Source organism: Schistocerca americana, chromosome 3, assembly GCF_021461395.2.
Source record: "Schistocerca americana isolate TAMUIC-IGC-003095 chromosome 3, iqSchAmer2.1, whole genome shotgun sequence".
Lineage (NCBI taxonomy): Eukaryota > Metazoa > Arthropoda > Insecta > Orthoptera > Acrididae > Schistocerca > Schistocerca americana.
The window spans coordinates 206,527,269-206,539,940 of NC_060121.1; the positions used below are offsets into that span (position 1 = coordinate 206,527,269).

Below are 12,672 nucleotides of genomic sequence, written 5' to 3' on the forward strand. Positions count from 1 at the left end.
AGAAATGATGTGTATGCAGACTCACTGTTAGCAGTATTACTATAAAATGCTGAAAGGACAGAAGCACTATATCTGATTGTCACTCTTGTAGTGCAAACACATTGATAGTTTCATGGATAAGAACACATTACTACCACAGTTACTACAGAAATGACGCTGAACAAGTCAGTTTACAGCTACATATGCATGATACGTCAACATTTGTGACTGCTTAAATTTAATGAAATAGGACATATTAGTCTTTGACATTAATTGTGTTGCTAGTGAAATATTTTTAAGCTCTACATCAAAAGTAAACATCTTTGTCTTCTATAATACACATAATAACAGTTGTTAGCTGAAAATTTATCTGCAGATAAGAATGAAATATTCAGAAGATTCTTGTTTCCATTTCGTATTGGTTGGCTGCCTGTTACATATTTTACGATCACTGGACAAATGATTAAAGATATTTGTAGGTATTATTGCAACATACCACAATGTCTCAGCAACAGTCATTTAAGTGATTAAGACTTCATCCACAGTTTAATTTTTCTAAACTAAATATATATCAGGCAGATATAAATATAAAATATCTACTTACATGTTTCAACTGCAATTTTGTAGTCTATGTCAAAATCTTGTCTCCTTAACTCCAAAAATATCAAGAAAACATATGAAACTTATGGAACATGTTCACAGTCTTGTGTCGAAAATTGTAGTTTAAATTGTACAATCTTCCATTTATTACATTCACCAGCAAACTGTTACATGCAATATATTTTTTACAGTGTCACACACTCTAAGGCTTATTCATTTTCAATTCCAACAACTCATTTTCATTATCTCATTCACTTTCAATTCCAACAACTCATTTTCATTATCTCTTCATAAGCTCAACCAAACAGTGGCGCAATGACAACACAATAAGCGGTACTGCTGTACCAACATTTTGACTGGTCATGTAGACAGAAAAACAAATAAAATTAAAATGTTGTAGCAACTGACATTTAATGTTACAAGTTTTTGTAATATTTTTCAGTAATTTACAGTTACACTGTATATACAGGATTTTACAATGCTTTTGCACTGTAAAATTCTGTATATACGGTGTAACTGGTGTTAAGTGCAGATATTTCTATTGGTGGCTGAAGACAGTGTAGCGAAAAACATTACATCAGGATTTGCTTCACTTGAAAACTAATTATTATAGCTATTAGGAGTACCATGCCTTTAGGTTGGAAAAGAACTTCAAGTACATGTGGCAAGACCAAGACATTAATCCTTATTTTCCCCTGGGTGGGAGGCCAGGTATTGAAGTGTGGACACAAGGATGCAAAATGGGTAATTTATACTAACAAGTGTAGTCCATTTAATTGTGCAGTTACAAACATGCAGAAAACATCAGGTCACAAAGTTTATGATGTGTTTGTGGGAAGACTATTTGACACAGAGAAAAAACAACCAACATACTGATGTATGTACATATTAAGATACCACATATAAAAATATAAGTAATATCTGCACTTATATCTTCACACCCTGTGTGTGTGTGTGTGTGTGTGTGTGTGTGTGTGTGTGTGTGTGTGTGTGTGTGTGTCCAGTCACAACCACCACCTATGTCTGACATCAGCATCCAGTAACATATTAGCAACGGAGGTTATATAAGACATGTTGCAGGCCATGGAAAACAGTGTAATTGTTGTTGTAACACAGAAATGGTATGATTTAACTGACGTCCAAAAGGACATTATCTTGGCTTTCAGGCCAAGGGTGAAAGCATTTCTGAAATAGACAAGTTTGTGAACTGTCTGCATGCCACCATGGTTACAGCAGAAGGTGTGTTCAAAAAGTAAAGGTGACTATATTTTTATGAAAAAATATTTATTTATTCAAAATATTCATGTTGTCCCTTTGAAAGTAATCCCCCTCAGATACAGTACACTTGTGTCAACACTTCTTCCAATCCTCGAAGCACTTCTCATAAGCACTTTTTGGTACAGCCTTGAGTACCTCCAGTGATGCACTTTTTATTTCCTCAATCGTTGAGAATCTTCATCCTTTCATACGTCTCTCTAGTTTTGGGAACAGGAAAAAGTTGCAGGGAGCCAAATCCTGTGAGTATGGTGGCTGAGGCATGATTGTCATGTTGTCTTTGGCCAAAAAATCTCTCACAAACAACAATTAATCAGCAGGTGGATTGTCATGATGCAAAAGCCATGAATTGTTTTTCTACAATTCCTGACGTGTTTTTGCATATTGCTTGTTGCAAACAGTGCATACCATCAAGGTAAGACTCCTTATTAACTGTACAACCTGGAGGCAAAAATTCATGATGCCATGGTAAAACAGTGAGCAAAACTTTGACATTTGATCGAACTTAGTGTGCTTTTTTTGGTCCTGGCTCTCTGAGATGCTTCCATTGGGACAACTAGCCTTTGGTTTCGACATCATAGCTGTAAACCCATGTTTTGTCACCAGTCATGACACTTTTGAGCAAATGAGGATCATCACTGATGTCATTCAAGAGCTCCTGAGCGATGTTCATGCTACGGTTCGTCTGATCTAAATTGAGAAGTTTTGGAACAAATCTGATACATGGCTCATGCCTAAAACATCCAAAAAAATTGCATGACAAAAGTTGACCGATTTGTCAACATCCTCAGCAACTTCTCTTATGGTAATCCGACAATTTTCCAAAACAATTTTCTTTACAGTTTCAAAGTTATCATCTGTTGTTGATATGCCGGGGCGTCTTGAGCAAGGTTCATCATTGGCATCTTCTCAGACATGTTAGAAGAGCTTGTACCACTTGTCAACATATTTTTTTCCTTAGAGCAGACTCACCATACACCACTGTCAACGTTTCAAGTGTTTTAGAGCACTTGATTCCATTTTTCACACAAAATTTGATGCAAATGCTTAGCTCCATTTTTATAATATTTGAAAATCACTGAGCACACTAAAACATATCTAACCTTTCTATCTGTCAAAAACAAACAAAGTATGCTGTACACTTGAAACTGTGAAAAAAAAGATTGATAATAGAATGTACATTGCCTGTGCAATTTGAAAAGTCACCTTACTTTTTGAACATCCCTCCTATACAGTGCATGGTAAAACGGCGCTATCCAAAACTGGCACCGAGGCAACTGCGGTGCACCATGGGTCATAGAAGACAGGTGGCCTGTTCAGATGAATCATTTTTATGTTCCATCAGACCGATGCCATTGGTGTGTACAGCATGAAACATCTGACAATAAAAACTATACATGAATTATGTTTTCACTGCATTCCCTGAGTAATCTTATCATTTTGGAAGGCACAGTGGATCAAAACAAATATGCAACTATCCTTGGGAGTCATGCCCATCCCTGCATGCAGTCTGTTTCTCTCCAGCTTGATGGCAACTATCAGTAGAACATTGGCACATGTCACACATCTTGCAGAGTACGTGTGTGGTTCAAAGAACACTAGGATGAGTTTGCCGTACTCCCGTAGCCACTAAATGCCCCATATTAAAACCCAATCAAGATTCTGTGGGACCACCTTGATCGGGCTCTTCGTGTCATAGATCCTCACCTGAGAAACCTGGAGCAGCTGGCCATGGCACTGGACTCAGCATGGCTCCACATCCCTGACTGTACTTCCCAGAAATCACTGACCCCTTCCTACACATCTTGTAATGGTCCACCGCAAAAGTTGGTTTTCAGGCTTTTGACAGGTGTTCATATTAATTGACAGGATAGTATATACTAATGGAAAAAAATTGCAACACCAAAAAATAATTAATCTAGAGTAATGAAACTTTGGGAATATGTTTGTCTAGGTAACACATTTAAATGGTTAACATTGCAAAATCATCGGTTAATGTAAGTAAGAGATAAACCATTGCCAAAGTGAGATGCTCGTACATTAATAACCAGTGCAACTGCCAGAATGTTGGCTGCAAGATTGTAATGACGCATGCATTGTGTTGTTATACTGATGCCAGATGTGAGTTTGTGGGATGGAGTTCCAGGCCCGTTGCACTTAAAAGTCAATACAAGGACGGTTAATGCTCTTTGTAGATGACACTGGAGTCATCATCCAATGATGTAGCATATGTGCTTGACTGGAGACAGATTTGTTGATGAGTTGGCCAAGGTAATATGTTGACACTGTGTAGAGCATTTTGGGTTACAACAATAGCATGTGGGTGAGCATTATCCTGTTGGAAAACACCCCTGGAATGCTATTCAGGAATGGCAGCAGAACAGGTTGAATCACCAGATTGACATACAGATTTTCTATAAGGATTCTGCTGTCATACGCAATCACACCCCAGACCGTAACTTCAGGTGTAGGTGCAGTGTGTCTAACATGCAGAGAGGTTGGTTGTAGGCCCTCAACTGACCCCCTCCTAATCAACACACGACCATTGGTGGCACTGTGGCAGAACCACCTTTAATCAGAAAATACAACAGATCTCCACCCTGCCTTCCAATGTGCTCTTGCTTTATGGCACTGAATTCGGAAATAGCAGTGGTTTGGGGTCAATGGGATGCTCGCTACAGGGCATGTGGCTCATAGCTGTCCTTGAAGTAACCAATTTGTAACAGAGTGAGATTTTCACTCTGCAGCAGAGTGTGCGCTGATATGAAACTTCCTGGCAGATTAAAACTATGTGCCGGACCGAGACACGAACTTGGGACCTTTGCCTTTCGTAGGCAGAACTAGCACTCCTGAAAGAAAGGATATTGCGGAGACATGGCTTAGCCAGGAAGTTTCATATCAGCGCACACTCCGCTGCAGAGTGAAAATCTCATTCTGAAAACATCCCCTAAGCTGTGGCTAAGCCATGTCTCTGCAATATCCTTTCTTTCAGGAGTGCTAGTTCTGCAAGGTTTGCAGGAGAGCTTCTGTAAAGTTTGGAAGGTAGGAGATGAGGTACTGGCAGAAGTAAAGCTGTGAGGACGAGGCGTGAGTCGTGCTTGGGTAGCTCAGTTGGTAGAGCACTTGCCCGCGAAAGGCAAAGGTCCCAAGTTCAATTCTCGGTCCTGCACACAGTTTTAATTTGCCAGGAAGTCTCATATCAGTGCATACTCCGCTGCAGAGTAAAATCTCATTCTGGTAACATCCCCCAGGCTGTGGCTAAGCCATGTCTCCGCAATATCCTTTCTTTCAGGAGTGCTAGTTCTTCAAGGTTCGCGGGAGAGCTTCTGTAAAGTTTGGAAGGTAGGAGACAAGGTACTGGGAGAAGTAAAGCTGTGAGGTCGGGGTGTGAGTCATGCTTGGGTAGCTCCTGTTGGTAGAGTACTTGCCCACAAAAGACAAAGGTCCTGAGTTCGAGTCTCCGTCTGGCACACAGTTTTAATCTGCCAGGAAGTTTCAATTTGTAACACTTTGTTGTGTCACTCTGGTGCAAACTGCTGCTCAAATTGCTGCTGCTGCTGCAGATGCAGTATAGTGCGCCAGAGCCATTTGCTGAACATGGTGGTCTTTCTTCTTTGTAGTACCATGTAGCTGCTCAGACTGCGGTCTTCTTCCAAGCATACTTTCTCTTGACCACTGCTGCCAGCAATCATGTACAATGTCTACATTCCTGCCAAGTCTTTCTGCAGTATCACAGAAAGAACATCCAGCTTCTCGTAGTCCTATTACATGGCCTCATTCAAACTCAGTGAAGTGTTGATGATGGCAGCTGTGTCACCTTGAAGGGATTCTTGACTAACATCACCTCACTATGTCCAATCTCAGAGGTAACTACCACTCACAACTGTTACAGCATGTATTTAAAGTAGTCTCATAGTGACACTACTAGTGCCACTCTTATGCAACCAGCATGAAATTTTGATAGGCAACATCTTTTGTAGAGACACCTAACAACTTTTGTGTATGTCTCACAACTCCTTTGTATTGCTATCTTTTATCTGTCAGTGTGTGTGTGTGTGTGTGTGTGTGTGTGTGTGTGTGTGTGTGTGTGTGTGTGTGTCTGTGTGTGTGTGCGTGTGTGCATGTGTGTGTGTGTGTGTGTGTGTGTGTGTGTGTGTGTGTGTGTGTGTGTGTGTGTACATGTGCTTTGACCATTGTTGCTAACATAATTCCATATTTCTATATAATATGATGTGTCCCATACTGAGTGATGCACGCTATTAACTAATGAATGTGCCCAGGTAGGTAGCAAGAGAACAATGAAATATTATTAGTCTTCTGTACAAATATAGTAACAGTTTCTTAGAAGGTACAAGCCATCTTCATTATGCTAGCTGTAGTAATTGGCATTGCACTGGTCTGTCCTAGTAGTGTGTCACTAATGTACCTAGGAATGTTCATCGTTGATTCACTCACTATGACTTGGCGGTTTGAAAACAGCATGGAACACAGCAATTGGAGTGCCTCTGGCATGGCCAGCATAAGGCCTGAAGTGTACTGCATGCTTGGTATAGGAATTATAATTGAGGAACCACTTGGTGTGGTGGACATTAAGCATAGAGAAGCATGAACTGTGAACTCCTGGTGTTGATTCCTTGAGAGTGAGCAGGTAACATTCCATAAAGCTGTTTAGTGGAAAGGTACTGTTAAACTTTGGTGATGGCACATGACTTATGGAACCAGCACTGCATACAGTGAGTGTATCACCACCGGGTACCATGGAGTCTGCCGCACTTGTATCCCACACGATTGCATTGCTGGCATAATGGACAGGCAGCAACCTACAATGCACCACTGTTGGTTGGTGGCTGGGCTGTAAGGACTGCCAAGGGAACATCATAATATATGATTTTTTGAATAAAATTATAGAATCTATAACTGCAATAAATTATAGTATAAACTGTCATAAAATTACATATACACATTAGAAATACGAAAACTAGGAAAGTTTTTCACACTAATCTGCCTTGTCAAGTGCATCTACTACTGAGAACTGTAGAGTGAAAAAATTTAATTAGATTGGCAGAACAACGACCATCTAATGACAAATTCAGTATCTCATTCCTCAGAAATCTTTAATGATGTTAGAAAGAACTCTGCTTACAGCAGGTAAAATTGTTGTTTATTAAAACACAAGTGTTTTCATAGCTTCAAGCTGCATCATCAGGTGAAACTACGTGGTAGAAAGGAAAGTATGGTGTCACCACATTTTGTGGATATTAAAATTAGTAAAGGACTGTCTAAAATATACTCACAGCATTGAAAGATAATATCCATATCCATTGCTCCTAGCCAAAATTTTCTATTCAGAGAATATCATCAGTACTATGGAGAGTGAAAGGTAATGAAGATGTGCCCCATTCTTTAAAATTTTCCTGCATCTACAAAGAGAAAAGAAAATATTTTATAGTGAGCAGCTGCTAAATTTTTTTAAAGAAAAAGAGGCCAGATGGCAATAAAGAATTGTCACTGCTAACATGATTAGTCGTGACACCTGTGTGAAAAGAATCAGATAGCAGTGTCTTACCAGTGTGTTTCCTTCCACATAGAAACTTGAGGTTGCCATGACTAATCATGTTAGCAGTGACAATTCTTTATTGCCAGTCTGGCCTCTTTCTTTTTTAAAAAAAATTAGCATCTGCTCACTATAAAATATTTCCTTTTTTCTTTTTAGATGCATGCAAATTTTAAAGAATAAGGCACATCTTATTTTGGTTTTTACCATGTAGGTTCACCTGATGATGTGGCTTGAAGCTGCAAAACCGATCATGTTTTAATAAACAACAATTTTACCAGTTGTAAGCAGAGTTCTTCCTAATATCATGGCTTTCAGCAGCTGTGGTTGCCTGGAATATAATATAGTTTGGAATCTTTAATGACTGTTGGGCACCATAATTATATTACAGGACAGCTCCCCTCCCATCCCCCAGAATTCCACACAACATGTTGTAATTTGTATTTGTAAGTGTCATTCTGCTAGCATCCTGATGTGGTTGCAGTACTATTATAGAAAAAAAGAAAATGAACATAATTTTCAAGAAGTCATTATATAAGAAATTATGTGAATTGAAAGTTCATTACAATACTCTTACATATAAATTAATACTAAGCTGCTGAATATTGTCTTCCACAACTGACACAGCTACATTTGATTTGATAGTCCTTTGCAAGTTTGATCCATAAGTTTCATCTTCTTAGACATAGGTTGCTTTCATTTCCTTATTTTTCGAATTTACTCCAACAGTTCAACATCATATCAGGACAAATGTTAGCTAGCACAGTATCACAGATGTAAAAAATATTCTTAATCTTCAAATGACATACACAGGACAGTGTAACTAAATGTTTACAGTAGTTTTGAGGTTTCAAAATTGAATGTCATTTATAATTAACGCATCTTTTTTCGATAGTGTGAACAGTACAATTTTCATAAACATCACCCAAATAGAAGTTCTACTTCAGCCATATAACGACATTACTTAAGTAATAGTATTATACACAGCCTCTAGACAACAGTGACATCTCTGTGTGTGTGTGTGTGTGTGTGTGTGTGTGTGTGTGTGTGTGTGTGTGTTCATCTGATTGTGTCAAAAAGCTGAGTAATACTCATCAGTCTACTTTTAAACAAGCCTGTCTCACCTATGTGGTGAACAGCAATCTATCCTAATTCATGTTGTTGTCATTATGTCACTCCAGATTTTCCATTGTTTGTAATATAATAAAAAATAATCCTACTCACTACATAGAGGAGGCATTAAGTGCCAGACAGGTACACTGAAAAAAGGCTTCGATGCTTTTTAGCTGTCAGACTAAGTCCTGTATCAGTTCTAAACAAGACACGCACACATATCTCTCTCTCTCTCTCACACACACACACAAACACAAACAAACACACACACACACACACACACACACACACACACACACACAGCCACGCATGGCTAATGTTGTCTCAAGGACAGACTAAGTATGACAATAGGCCTGAAGATTAATTAGTTTTGTTTAAATGTAATCACCTTGCCTATCTCCTTTCTTATTACGAACTTCTCACTTTCTTGCTCAAACAGAGGATGTAGCCTTGTTATTTACATTGCTCTTGTCTTCAGCCTGAAGACTGATTTGTAGCAGCCCTTCACATCAATTTATGCTATGAAAGCCTCTACATCTCTGTGTAGCTATTACAATCTGCATCCATTTTAACCTGTGTACTGTTATCATGCCTTGATCTCTCTCTACAATTCTTATATTCTTCCCCCCACCCCCTCCACCACCCCGGTTTCACACACACACACACACACACACACACACACACATACACACACACACACACACACACACACACACACACACACACGTGTGTGCCCACTTCCCGCCATTACCAAATTGGCTACCTTGATGCCTCAGGATGGGTCCTATCAAATAATCCTTTCTTTTAGTCAAGCTGTACCACAGACTTCTTTTTTTGTTGATTTGCTTCAGTACTTCTTCATTAGCTGTTCGCTCTATCCCTCTAATTTTCTGCCGTGCTTTATAGCACCACATTTCAAAAGCTTCTATTCTCTTCTTGTCTGAACTGTTTATCATCCATGGCTCACTTCCATACATGGCCACACCCATCTCTAACACAACTGCAATATTACTGACAAACCTCCAGGTTTAGTTTCTTTCCCATGAACTTTAATTCTCTTTCCAAATATCTCCTCGGTTTCCTTTATTGCTTGGTAAATGTAGAGGCTGAGTATAATCAAGGACAGGCTGCAGTACTGTCTTACTACTTTCTCAGTTACTGATTCCCTTTCACATCCTTCAACACTGTATTTTTTGAATTTAGAAGTGTGTATTCTGGTCAGAACTGTCAAAATCTTTCTCTTCATAATTTGTGTCAGTATTCTGCAACTGTTATTTTAAACTGGTGGTTCTGTAATGTTTGCTCTGGCCAGTACCTGCCTTCTTTGAAATTTGTACTACTAAATTCTTTTTGCAGTATTTCCCATCTCAAATATTTTACATATTGAGGAGAATAGTTTTGTCATGAGTGGCTCTCCCACAGATCTCAATAGTTCTAATGGAGTGTCATTGACTCTAGGTGCCTACTATTGACTTAGGTTTTTCTCTGCTTTGTCAGATTCTTCTCGCAGTATCTGATATCTTCCCTCTCATCTTCATCTACTTCCCGTTCCCATAATATTGTCTTCAGCTTTTTTACCTTGTATAGCCCTTCTATATATTTCTCTTCCCTTTTAGCCTTTCCCCATTTGCTTAGCATTTACTTAGCACAAGAGCTCTTAATATTCATAAAAGTGCTTCTGTTTTCTCCAAAGATTTCTTTAATTTTCCTCTATGTGGCATATCTATTTCCTATCGTCACACATACTTCTACAGTTCTGCATTTCACTTCTAACCATTCCTGCTTTGCCATTTTACACTTTGCCTCTAGCCATTTTTGATTTTCAGTTTTGGACTTTCTGCCAATCTCATTTTTTAGATATCTGTGTTGCCTCTTGCTTGCCTTATTTTCTGTAAGTTTATGTTTCCTTCTTTTATCAGTTAAATTCAATACCTCATGTTTTGTCAAAGGATTTCTACTGGGCTATGTCTTTTGACCTATTTGATCCTCTGATCCCCTAAATGTTTCATCTCTCGAAGTTACCAATTCATTTTCTAATCTGTTCTTTTCCTCTGTTTCACTCAATTGTTGCCTAATGCTTCATTTAAAACTGTCATATACCTCTTGTTCTAACAATTTATCAACCTTCCTCTCCTTGATTTCCTATATTACTGTAGTTTCTTCAGTGTTCTATTGATTCTTCAACAAACTGATGTACTATCAGTATGGCAATAGGAGACTAGAAAAGACTAATAATGACACTATCAGAATTATACATTATGAAAACAGGCAGGTAAAAATGCATTGGAGTTTGTTTGAGAAACTGAACACTGTATTCTGAAGTAAATTCCCGATATGTCTTAAACAGAAAGCCTACAACCAGTTTATAGTAGCAAGTAGTAACTATGTCAAAGATGACAGACATTCTCAATAAGATATTTACTAGATAACAAATAAATTAACTTATTTTTCAGTAACAATGATATTTCCATCAATTTTAGGAAATTTCTGCATCTGTTGAACTGAAAGATGATGCAGAATATGTATCTGTAACATACTATCCCAAAGGACCAGATGGAAGTGTGTCAGAAGGTAATAAAATATCAATGCTGAAGAGTGGTGATATAATCAATGTGACAGCAGAAATTATTGTGAAAGACCCACCAAATTTGAATGATTTAATGTGGAAAGAAAATTTTCATATAATGGCAGTTGGTATAAGGGACAGCATTGCAGTGGATTTACAAGTGTTCACTGACTGTCCTTGCAGTAAGGTAAGTGTGACTTTAAATTCTTATCGTACAGCTCTATATGCAGTGGTATAGAGTTTACATATCATGCTAGAGGAGCACATCAAGAAATTTATAACATAGTAGATAACATAGTTGGAAACAACAAGTCCATCAGTACATAACCACAAGACCGTACTTAGGATCTGATTAGAAGATGGCAACTCATGTTAGTTTCATGGTGAATGATGAAATAGTTTTGACATCTCACAACAAATGCCTCTGGGTGCATTTTCTACTAGTTAGTAACAACTACACGTTCAAGTTTTCTTTTAAGTGATGCTGAACTGATATGTATTTTTGTTTGTGGGGCAGAATGCAACCCCAGATTACAAAGGTGCTTTTATCCAGAGGATGAGGAAAAGCAGGGGAGGGAGGGGGGGAGGGGCAGCTGCCTTCCTCTGGCTCTCACTGAGTTATGTCCTTTTGGCCATAATCTATTATCACTTAATCCATTTATAGAATGGTCTTTTGCAAAGATTATTAGTATCACTTCATAATTTACATGAATTGTGGTAAAAAGCTAGAAACTTGAAAATATATGTTTCATTTTTAAACAGAAAGTGATGGATCATAATGCTGTATAATAATAGTACCACTTCATAAGTGAAAAGAACAGGCAGACTGGACCATTGACCTGTCTTCCAGACATTTTTATATAACTGTGCAACAGGATTACAAAAAACATGCACTGTGGCTGTACATGTAACAATAAATCATTCATAACTGGTTGGTTGGTTGTGGGGAAGAGAGCAAACGGCGAGGTCACCAGTCCCATCAGATTTGGAAGGATGGGGAAGGAATTCGGCCATATACTTTCAAAGGAACTGTCCCAGCATTTGCCTGAAGCAATTTAGGGAAGTAACGGAAAATCTAAATCAGGATGGCCGGACACATGTTTGAAGCATCATCCTCCCAAGTGCTGATTCCAATGGGCTAGCCACTGTGCAACCTACTCTGTCATTCATAATTAATCATTAAAATGTTGGGAAGATAGATAATATCAATGTGATATCTAAAGTAACCAAGCTCATCAGTTTTTAAGACTGCAGGAAGCTACCTTTCCAGTGTTTTCCATCACTTTGTTTAAACATCATGAGCACTAGCTTAGTAGAGAATTTGTAATCAACCATTAAAAAAATTCAATGAAATTATAATGGTTTACCATTCATATTGCTTTTTCTTTCAGTGTCCCTTCTGGAAACAAGAGGGTTTGTGGCCTCCAGTATATTGTTTCTGGAAAACAAATGTTGATGGATAATTTCCCAAATGAAATGGAAAATAACCACAATGCAGCCATAAAAATGGTTAATGATTAGTCTCTCATCTTTCAAAGTTATCTAAACTGCCTGAAGAATCAAAGAGCATTACATATTTATTTCT

At 38.3% G+C, this 12,672-nt stretch overlaps 1 protein-coding gene across 1 annotated transcript in view; it reads left to right on the top strand.

The window, feature by feature from the left end:
* Nucleotides 1-12,672, top strand: part of LOC124605976 (integrin beta-PS-like) — a 183,033-nt gene that overhangs the window by 126,746 nt on the left and 43,615 nt on the right. The window contains exon 8 of the mRNA XM_047137941.1: nt 11,002-11,274. Within this exon, the coding sequence (XP_046993897.1) occupies nt 11,002-11,274 (273 nt within the window). The remainder of the gene's footprint in view (nt 1-11,001; nt 11,275-12,672) is intronic.